Here is an 11,511-nt window from a genome sequence, read left to right as displayed (position 1 = left end):
CATTTTTATCGGGTTTTTTTTTTCCTTCCCAATTTCAGTCATTGCTAAGCACAACTTAAGTGTGTTCGTTCATGTGCGTTTTACAGACGCGGGGTAAGCCACGACCCTGGAAATTCCCAGGATGAGTTTAGGGAGGGGAAGTTCATGTTCATGAGCAAGTAATAGATATTTCTGTTGACGGAAAGAATATCCAACTGCAAAGTCATTTTCTAATGTAACTGTACGTTACAGATGGAGGTTAACTGTCTAACACTAAAAGACCTGATCAGCAGGCCGCCCAGACTAGATTTTGCCATTGAAGATGGGGAAAATGCGCAAAAGGTAAGTGAACTTAAATACCTTAATCTCTTTCATATTTCGGATGGTAATGTCTAATTCAGTTAAGGATTCTAGCACCCCACTTGTGTTTGCCTTATAATAATCTTGGTGAACATTTTAGAACTATGCTTTTTTTTAATGGAGGAGACAGCCAACCATTATCCTTCAGTTTCTCAGTCACTGAGTAATGGAAAGAGGCTAGGTTACATGTAATGCTGAAGCAAATTTCTATGAATCAAAGATATGCTAGACACTGCAGTCAAAAGATTGTAGTACTTATAGTTATCAAGAGTAGAATTAATGCATTAATGCAAGTGAACTTACAAAACAGGCTCACAGACTTCCGGTAGGCGCTTCTGGTCGGGGATGTAGGGAGAAGGAAGTGTTTAGCGAGTTTGGGATGGACGTGTACACAGCGCTATATTTAAAACAAATAACCAACAAGGACTTACTGTATAGTACAGGGGACTCTGCTCAATGTTCTGTGGCAGCCTGGCTGGGAGAGGAGCTTGGGGGAGAATGGATACATGTGTATGTATGGCTGAGTCCCTTTGCTCTTCACCTGAAACTATCACAGCATGGTTTGTTAATCAGTTATACCCCAATACAATTAAAAAAAAAAAAGTGGAATTAGCTAATGCTGGCCAGAAATGTTAAGTCTCAGTTCCCAGGAAAACTCTATGTGCTAGATTATTAAAGTATAGAGAATGGTCTTCATACTGATGAGGCTGTCCATCTTCCCAAGAGCATGAGCAGTGCCTCTGATGAAGTGACTGAGCTCACCAAGACTGAGTATTTCGCGGCGCCCCTGCTGGTTTTGCCCTTGTGGTTTTGCATGCTTTGTAATTTGTAAGACACTGGGGCTGTGTTCAAGAAACGTGACGAAGTAACCAAGCATAGCAGTGTCTAAACGGCACTCGCGTCATCACAATGCCCTTGCCAGCTGGTGCCCTCCTGAAAAGGTGGGCGAGCTTGTTAGTAATGAATATCTAAGCATTTTTAGGCAGAGGCAAGTAGATATGACATAGCCAGGTTTAGAAACTTTAAATATCAATTTGAGCACAGCCACTTCCTTAGGCATTGAACTTCTCTCAGTCCTTGAGCTTTTTAGACTTAGCGTCCATCATGAAACTGCCTGACTGCAAAGCACCTGTTATATGGGCCTTTGAAGAATACTTGACAACCATTTAATTTTGGATAGGTGTGAAATTATATGCTTTTTCATGTATGATTTTTACCACCACCCCCAACCCCAGGGTTTGATTTATTTTTGTTGGGAACAGTAGTATACCAAAACATTAGTGTTTTTAAAGAGGACTTTAAAAAAAATTCCATTTGCCATATGAGAGTGGCAATGCCCAGACTTTAAAGTATATATTCAGAGTTTTGGTTTTGCAAGTTTCAGAGCCAAACTTTTTGTTTTCCTTCATAATTTGGATGGAACAGTCTTGAAAGAATGTGTATACCTTTAAGTAAGTAAGTAAGTAAGTGTTAGTCACTCAGTCGTGTCTGACTCTTTGCAACCTGATGGACTGTAGCCCACCGGGCTCCTCTGTGGTATTCTCCAGGCAAGAATACAGGAATGGGTTGCCATTCCCTTCTCCAGGGGCTCTTCCTGACCCAGCGATCAAACCTGGGTCACCTGTACTGCAGGCGGATTCTTTACCATCTGAGCCACCAGTGAAGCCTTGTGTATACCTTTACATAGAGACAGAGCAAAGGGGGAAGAAAAGGCAGAGTTGGTATCCACTTCTTTCCTCCCAAGTGGATGACTTTTTATTAAGTGCTTTCAACAAGGGTGCTTCTCCTACTCTAGCCCAGTAAGTACTGTGTCTGGCTGAGCTTTCATATTTTAGTGGGTATAGAGAGAATGTCAAATGACTCCATAGAGATTTAGGAAAGTGACTAAAATGTTTGAAATAGAATGCAGGGCTTATTTCACCTGTCAAAGAGATGGCAAAGGAAGAGATGAGTGCTCCAAGAGATGCTCGAAGGGGCTTTCATCTCTCTTTTCACCTTGCTGTAAAGTAAAGGAAAGAAGATTTCTAGGGATACTGAGAATGTGGGATTTGGAGCCAGATCTGGATTTGAATTCCTATTCTACCATTTGTTAGCTCCTTGAACTTGAATAAATTTATTTATTCAGTTTTTCAACAAATATTTATGTTCCAGTTGCTGGGGATAAAGTGTTTTAATAAATCTCCTAGCTTCCCTAAGCCTATTTTTTATTTCATGAATTGGAATTAGTAAGTAGACTCTCTTCTCAGGGTGTCTATAACCCAACAACCCATATTGTTCACCCTTACTCAATTGAAGTGACAGCCCAAAGATAAATATGATGTGGGCTTGGCCCTCAATCACCTGAGAGATGTTTCAAGGGCTCAGATGTAAACTCACCAACTAGCCCGTGATTTGTTAAGTGCTATAGGGGTGGGAACCAATTGCCCCAGCAGAACAGAAGAGTAAGAAAGAAATTCACAGGGAGTCTACAGAAAGCTGGAAAGCTTCACAGGGGAGATAATACTTGGGCTGAGGACTTCAGCCTGTGAGGGAACGAGAGGAATAAGGTGGACTTTGTAGGCAGAAGAATCATCTGAGTCTATGCAGTGTGGACATTCAAGAAATGCTCAAAATTTCCAGAGTGGCCAGAAGCTAATGGTACTTCCTGAAACCCTCTGGTGGGTGCCTGGAACAGTGTCCTGTGGGTCAGTCAGCATGTAGAGGACTTGTCTTTCCTGACTGTCTGATCTTCGTCGGTCAAGATCTGTAGTACTGTACACGCATATTTCTTACCACTCACAGAGAAACTTTCCTTAAAACGTAAAGTTTACCGTGCCTAAGTTGTGAGATTATAAACAAGACTCCTTTTCAGTTGTCTGTACTGCATTTAGGAATGACGAAAGTAGAGAAAGGATGGTTTGGGATGAAGGAGTGGACAGTAAAGATTGAGCTTTGGGAGGGCTATGTGAAGGAGATAACTGTTGAGCTAGGTCTTGAAGTAATGAATGCTAAGACTTAGGCAAGTGGAAAGGAAGGATATTGGTAAAGAAGTGGAAGCTAACATAGTGAATTTGGGGACCTCACCTAGACTTAGTGGGCATGGGTTTTCTTTGAAGGTCATTCATCTTTTGCATGCTAAGTTGCTTCAACTGTGTCTAACTCTTTGCAACCCTATGAACTATAGCCCATTGGGCTTCTCTCGCCATGGGATTTTCCAGGCAAGAGTACTGCAGTGGGTTACCATGCCCTCCTCTAGGGGATCTTCCCAACCCAGGGATCAAGCTCACCTCTTTTGGGAGTGGTTAAAAAAAGAAGGCGAGTTCGACTCGAAGCATTTATTTATACCCGTGTGCTTACAGGTAAATAAATAAATATGTGCAAGGGGCAGTTGGTTGCCTGATTTGGGGATTCATGGAAGGTTCTAGCCAGATACAAACTTGGGAATTATCAAATACATGTTGATTTTAAAGCCATGAGTGGGTGAGCTGCCCCGGAGAGCAAACAGGGAAGTGTGGAGGGCTGAGGTTTCTAAGAGCAGAAAACGAGGAGCCTATGAAGGAGGCTGAGAAGGAACAGTCACAAATAGAAAGAGAACCAAGAGAGAAAAAGTACTAGCTCAGAAAGACTGAGAGTTTTATAAAGCAGATAGTCAACAGTCTTAGCTGCAGCAGTGAGGTCAAATGTGGTGTTTTGCCATTGACTTGTCAACTAAGATGTGATCTGCATGAGAGCAGTGGATTAGAACAGACTGGTGATTTGAGGAAGCCCCAGGGGAACGTCCTGGGTGTGAATTACTCATTCTGGAAAGTGTGCTCTGAAGGGGAAGAGAGAGTGTCGATGACTAGGAGACACCTCCGGGCGTGCCTGTCATATTTGCGATGAGCCTGAAAGAGTACGGTGGGTTTCAGCATGATGGTGTGCACAGCGGCTCAGGTGTGATAAGATGCGGGGCAGGTTTGAAGAAACACGGAGGACTGTTTGGGCAAAATGTGGGACATGCATGAAGTGGGACTGGAAAAGAGGTTGGCGCAATATCACCAGGGGCCTTGAACGCACTGCTGCTGATGTCCTCTTTAAGGTAACGTGATCAAGGCTGCATCTGAGAGAGAAGCAAGATTAGAACCCAGATCTCCTGATGACCAGGTCCTTTCTATGGCAGCTCAGTCGTAATGCTGGTGTAGTAAATAATAATGATGATGAACTTTTGTACAGCGCTTGACAGATTACAAAGCACTTGCGCCCTCGGTACCTGGCCTGATCCTCACAGCAACTGCGTGGCAGGTAAGCCAAGGTGCACGCAAGAACCGAAGAATCTGTTTCCCGGGTGCTCTCTTTAGGACCGCTCTCACTGAAGAGGTTATTTCCAGGGTGTGGCAGCTTTCTCCTGGCAAGCAGATCTGACGCGGAGATAAGCGGTCAGGTGCTGTATCAAGGAGTGCCCTGGGGACGGTGCCCACTTAAGGGACAAGAAGGCAGCAGAATGAGACAGCAAGTGAAGTGGAGCAGCAGATCAGTCTCAGCGGAAGTTGGGGTCACCCTGAGGGAAGCTCTGGGATGACCCCCCGCCGCCCCCGGAGTGGTTCTGAGTCTGGGCAAGAGGACCCGGCTTCTCTGTGTCAGTGTGGCCTCTCCCAGCCCCTGAGGATAGTACTGGTCTCTCAGGAAGGGGCATGTCCTGGACGAGTCAGTCCACTTCAGCCAAAGCATGAAGGTGCTTACTGTTGGCACCCCCTCAGCAGCTGGGGAGCTGAGGCATTCATTCCTTAAGAGAGCTGGGTACACCCCAGTGTCTACCACATGGCTGGGCAGCCTTGCTGGAAAGCCTTGGGGATAGGTACTTTGGTCTGAACCCTTTATTTTATAGATCTGGAAACTTGAGTCCAGACAAAACCAACACTTTGTCCAGTATCAAAAAAATACAGAGTGGAGTCCAAAACCAGGTTTCTCAATCCAATCCCTTCCTCCACTTTCCACAGTGTCGGGATTTGGGGATAGACAGATGGAGCACGGTGTGATTCGGTTGCAGCTGACTTTCTGCCCACCTGAGACCTCAGAACAATTTTCTGTTTTATTTTCTGTGGATGTAGAGATATGGTAATGATCGTAACCTACCACGTGACCTTACTCCCCTCCTACTTACCCAGGGATTGAACTTGGGTCTCCAGCATTGCAGGCAGATTCTTTACCATCTGAGCCACCAGGGAAGCCCCAAGTATTACTTAAACTGTAGTGAAAATACATCAAAGTGCTAGAGGAAATAATTGATCTGAATTGCTCCTCAGTAGGGAAAAGTAGCAGGAGCTCAGTGTTCCTCGGAGGACAGCTACCACGGAGGCAGTGGAGAAGGAGGAAGAATCTCTGCACCTCCGCAAGCCTGGGCCACACCCTCCACCGTGGGGAGACCTTTGGAAATAACTCGATAATCAAAGCCTGTTGTTCCTTTTGCACCTACGAGGGGCAAGGCATTATGCCAAAAATAGTGAAGAATGAGACATGTGGAAGTAGCTCCCTGACTTCCAGAGGTGAACAGTCTCGTTAATGAGACAAGACACACGCCCAGGAAGTTAAATAGCAATAAGATGTGCTCTGTTCTATTAGCTCTGAGCTCAAGGATGGATGGTAATAAAGAACGGGAAAGTGCGGGGAGAGAATAGCTAAGTTGTATTGAGTGCTCACTATACGCCAGGAACTATTCTAACTCTGGAGATCAGTATTTTTATGAACTTCGTTTTCAGTTGAGAGAATTAACATACAGTGAGGAGAAGGAAATTGCCTGCACTCACCCTGCTGATGCGCTGGCCCTACCAGCCTGCGTGCAGAACTGCTCCCCATGCCTCTCCATAGATGCTTGTGGGGATCAGTGGCCTGCCGGGTACCCTGGAGCCACAAAAAAGATAACTCCATCCCAATTCATACTCCAGACAAGCTTATTTCTAGACGCAGAATTTCGGAAACTTGGACGCAGAAATTCAGAAAATGCTATCAGCTATTTCTTGCCCTACCCATGACTTTTATACTGAATGAGTTTGTATGTGACCTCAGGCAAGGTACCCTCCATGTGCCTCAGTTTCTTCATCTGTCGGCTTGAAAAATAATAATACCCAGGTTAGAGGATTGGATGAGGAGTTAGTGGTGTAAAGCGCATGAAACAGGACTTCCCTGGTGGTCCAGCGGTTAAGAATCCACCTCCCAATGCCAGGGACATGGATTCGATCCCTGATCGGGGAGGACTCCACATGCCACAGGGCAGCTGAACCTGTGCACCACAACTGCCAAGGCCACCTGCTCTAGAGCCTGGATTCTACAACAAGAGAGGCCACTGCACTGAGAAGCCCACTTGGTACAACTAGAGAAAGCCCATGCGTAGGAACAAAGATACAGCACAGCCAAAAAAAAAAAGGGCACGAAACAGGTATTGTCTGTGCCACATAATATGCACTCAGTACTTTCGCTTGAAAGTTCCCCTGCAGAAGACTCATGAGAATTGCACACTAGTAGGGACTTGTTATGAGATCTGGGGAAATATAGGCTGGATGCTTACTGCTGCAGTGGTGTGAGAAATTGTCACCCCCATCTCCACTCCCTTCCCATTACCCTGGGACAGAACTCACTCACCGTGGCTAGCTGGCAGCTTCCACTGATCCAAGGAACAAGAGATGGCCTGCTACCACGAATTCCAGTTTCTCCCAAACAATTCTGTTTTCCCTTTTCACGTGTTACTCATTTATAGGAAAACACTTTTTTAAAACCACTTCTCAGCCAAGATCCAAGCATCCAGTAAGCCATAGAGTGATACAGGAATATCAAATATGCAACTCACCACCATAGAGTGATACAAGAATATCAAATATGCAACTCAACCACCTTGCTAATTACGTTGGGCACAATTGCCTGGAGGTGAATTCAGCTGTGGGAAGAGCAGAATCTTTTCTGGTTTTGAATGGCAAGTCTTATTCTGTGGGAAAGAAATTTGTTTCAGAAACTAACTTAGTTTCAAATGTGAGTTCTGTGTACTCAATCCTTTTTCTTAATGGATTAATGGACCCATCATTAATCTTTTCTTATAATTAGCTAAGACATTTTATTTAAAGTATGGTCTGGGGGAAGGTGCTAGTCCACAAACTTCTATCAAGCTGCAAAAAATCAATAACAGAACTTGAGAGTTTAGCATTTAGAAACCTCTATAGTAATTGGATCTTGCCCCTGTAACATGTAAGCCTGTGACCAGTGGTCTCTTCTTGTTGGACAAGCTATAGGTTGGGTTGAGTGGCAGACTCAAGGGGAGTGTCACGTGTGATGGGAGTTGCATGTGGGTCCTGTGAAGGAAGACCATGTATCCGTCTGCGGGAGTTTGGAAGTGAAAGGCACTGGTCCTTCAGCAAGGGTAGTTTGAGAAGCACCACTCTAGGGGAGGGACCATGCATCGCTGGGTGGTTTGAAATGTGGCCTTCTGTGGACGCCCTTCCATTAACTGCTGTGTTAGCACTGGTGAACATTGAACAAAAACATAATCACACTTCACTAGTTAGTGCAAACTTGTGCGTAGTGTTTAAAAAATATGTCACTTAGAAGCAGTATGGATTCAACCCACATTGGCTCTTATTATCATCCCCAACTATTATAAACCTCCACCAGTGATAGATACACTCATGCCTTCTTTCACAGAGATGCCGTGAAAAATCGCCAGTCCAGGTTTGATGCATGATACAGGATGCTCGGGGCTGGTGCACTGGGATGACCCAGAGGGATGGGATGGGGAGGTAGGTGGGAGGGGGGTTCAGGATGAGGAACACATGTACACTCGTGGCGGATTCAAGTCAATGTATGGCAAAACCAATATTGTAAAATAAATTAATTTTTAAAAATAAATAAAAACTGATAAACTATTTTTTTTTTAAGTTTAAAAGGAATAGCCAATTATAATCAGTTTCTCATTGGAGCTACCTTTTGATTCCCATAGGTCCTTCTGTTTATTTTCTTTTATCCTTTCCTGATATTTTTCAGCCCTGAATGTATGGTCTGTTTGCAGTTTATGGTCTTAGTGAATGATGGCAACAAGTTGCACCCTTACCTGATACCTGCTCTTTCTCATTTTTGCTAAAAGGTCTTTTTTTTTTTAATAGGAAAATATATTTGTTGATCTCTCAAGGATGGCCCCAAAGACACCAATAAAAAATGAACCAATTGACTTATCGAAGCAGAAAATCTTCACTCCAGAAAGAAATCCCATCACTCCGGTTAAGCTTGTGGACAGACAGCAGGCAGAACCATGGACGCCCACCGCTAACCTGAAGATCCTCATTAGTGCTGCCAGCCCAGACATGAGAGACCGGGAGAAGAAAAAGGGACTGTTCAGGCCCATTGAGAACAAGGATGATGCGTTTACAGGCTCTCTGCAGGTACACAGGCTCTGCTCCTAAGGGCTTTCACAGAATTGAAAATTTTTAACTTAATTATTAAAATGTCATAGAACTCTCAACTTTTTGGTTGCTGTTGAGTTGAAAGCACTATTCCACTTACTCCTTTTATTTATTTACAGCTGAAGTGGGACTCTATTCTCTGTCTCATTTTTCATAATGAATGTTTTTGTTTTCCTTTCTTCAGTTTATTTTTTCTTTTCTCTCTTTACCAATATGTGTTTTTTAATGATATTTTTTAAGCCATGATATTAATTTTATGATCATTAAAATTATTGTTTTAATTATTTGTTATTAATAATGATATTGATTTATTATTTAAATTTTAATAATTTTGATTTAATGAAGAAATTTGGTTTTTTAATGCTGCCATGAATTATAATTTTCACTCTGATTTAATTCTAATCTAAATATTTGGGATTTGGGAAATTTTATCATTCTCCCATGTATGTTTAGCTCACTGGTTTAGTGCTTTAACATTAAGTCGTCTTTAAATTACCTGTCCTGTGGGAACCAGAGCTCTTGAGCAAGCGGCATATATATCCTTTTTTTAAAAAGTCTTTCTTGGGACTTAAATTGAGCCTTTTTCACATGTGGTTGATAAGAGAAGGGCATTCGTTTAATGTGCTTAAAATAAGAATGAATCAGGAAGAGTAAGATTTAGCTGTCCTTGCTCAAGTCTGTCAGCTCTTGGTAAATTGTGAAACATAAGAGCTTGGTGACACAATGTAGGCAAGCCCGTCTCAGATTTTCGTGTTGACGGGGATTGCACAGGGTCTTAGGGAAAGGTAGATTCTGATACATCAGGTCTGAGGGGTGGCCTGGGGTTTTTACAGCTCTTAGGGAAAGGTAGATTCTGATACATCAGGTCTGAGGGGTGGCCTGGGGTTTTTACAGCTCTTAACACGCTCCTGCTGCTGCAGATCGACAGCCTGGTGAGCACACTGGTAGCAAGGGGGTAGCAGCCTGTAAATTATTGCATTGTTCCTTCTTTAATTTAACCAGTAGACTCAGCCTCAGGGCTTCCCTGGCAGCTCAGGTGGTAAAGAATCTACCTGCCATACAGGAGACCTGGGTTTGATCCCTGGGTCGGGAAGATCCTCTGAAGACGGGAATGGGAACCCACTCCAGTGTTCTTGCCTGGAGAATTCCACAGACAGAGGAGCCTGGTGGGACTGCAGTCCATGGGGTTGCGGAGTCAGACACGATGGAGCAACACACACACACAGAGCCTCAAATCACAAAGGAGGAGAAGTTCAGTTCAGAAAAGCAGTAGGCAAAAGGTTAAGACAATAAGGTTAGGAAGAGTATTCTAACTAGAATCCAGGATGGTAAGGATGAGGATGTTCCCCTCAACTCGCCAGTGCCACCCGCTGCAGTCTCTCCTTCAGGATGTTAACCGTGACGTCTCCCGCCTCCCTTCTGTGTGCCCCGTGTAGCTTGATGCTGTGGATGACAGTGCTGTGGATGAGTTTGAAAAGCAAAGGCCAAGCAGAAAACAGAAAAGCTTAGGGCTCCTGTGCCAGAAGTTTCTCGCTCGCTATCCAAGTTACCCTCTGTCAACTGAGAAGACTACCATCTCCCTAGATGAAGTTGCTCTCAGTCTTGGTATGTATCATGGGGCCACCTGGAGGCCTGTCTCCAGTTACGGTGGGAATCGATTCCTCGGGCGAGCTGAAGGCTTCAGATCACCTCCTCTACTAAGCACAGAGCAGGCCCTCCACAAGAGTGAGGACGAAGGGACAGGTAAAGCTGCTCTTCTGTCTTTAGCGTTTTGCATAGAATTCCAGGGAGCCTTCTAGGCCTGAGGGTCAAACAAATATTTGGTTTCTTTGACCTCAAAAAATGTATTTGCAAAAGACTCACGTTACAAATTAATACCTAATCCCTTAATTCTATCTTATTTCAGACAGACTCAAAAGATTTTTAGACATATCCTGCTGCTTAATTTTTTTTAATGCTTCTGAGAGTTCAGAACCGCTATTATTTCTGTTACAAAGCCATATTTGAAAGCAAGAGAGTTATGTTTGAAGCCCTGTACTGTGACCTTCACAGCAAGTCTGCTCAACTAGAAAAAGCACATCTGGATATAATTCAAACAGCTAAGCCTTATAACAAAGAGGAATATATCCGTTCACATGGCATGACTGTGTGTCATGTACAGTGGTGTCTGGCCTATAAATATGCAGGCAACTGATCCAAGTAGAGACTCCTAGTGGACGTGGATTGTGGTTAGTTTCACAAGGAACATACTGTTGACAATGAATAAGTAGAAATCACAAAGATTTGAAGATGTCAGAGTGTCGCCTTAACAAATTAGGACAGTTTACATACAGGAGAAGAAAAGTCTCAAAGAAGTCAACCCAGTAGGCTTTATGAGCCTGGAGGAGGGCATGGCAACCCACTGCAGGATTCTTGCCTGGAGCATCCCGTAGACAGAGGAGCCTGGGAGGTCCTTCAGGTCGCAAAGAGTCAGACACGACTGAAGCAACCTGACATGCACGCACACACGCATGCAAGGCTTTACCACAGATTATATTTTTAGTTGGTTTATTATCTTCCCATAGCCCAAAGAATGTGACTCAGTTGATCCTTGTCAATCTGAATTATTCAAACGGATGGTTAAAAAGATTTGCTGGAAATTGAAGTAATGAGGAGCCTGTGGTCGTGATGGGAAGACCGTGGGCTGGACTTTGGGTAAGACAGAACTGGATTTGAAGCCCAGCTTTCTAATGTATAGGCTGAGAGAGATTTAAAAAGTTAATTAATCTTTTCT

General features: G+C 43.8%; 1 protein-coding gene across 1 annotated transcript in view; it reads left to right on the top strand.

Annotated features, from left to right (window-relative positions):
- The first annotated feature begins 231 nt into the window (after positions 1 to 231).
- The window catches only part of E2F7 (E2F transcription factor 7), a 34,335-nt gene continuing 23,055 nt past the window's right edge, over positions 232 to 11,511 (top strand). Inside the window, exons 1-3 of the mRNA XM_068969679.1 lie at positions 232 to 321; positions 8,442 to 8,717; positions 10,175 to 10,343. Coding sequence (XP_068825780.1) covers positions 232 to 321; positions 8,442 to 8,717; positions 10,175 to 10,343 — 535 coding nt within the window. The remainder of the gene's footprint in view (positions 322 to 8,441; positions 8,718 to 10,174; positions 10,344 to 11,511) is intronic.

Source organism: Capricornis sumatraensis, chromosome 4, assembly GCF_032405125.1.
Source record: "Capricornis sumatraensis isolate serow.1 chromosome 4, serow.2, whole genome shotgun sequence".
Classification (NCBI taxonomy): Eukaryota; Metazoa; Chordata; class Mammalia; order Artiodactyla; family Bovidae; genus Capricornis; species Capricornis sumatraensis.
This window is presented reverse-complemented; position numbering and strand designations above follow the sequence as displayed.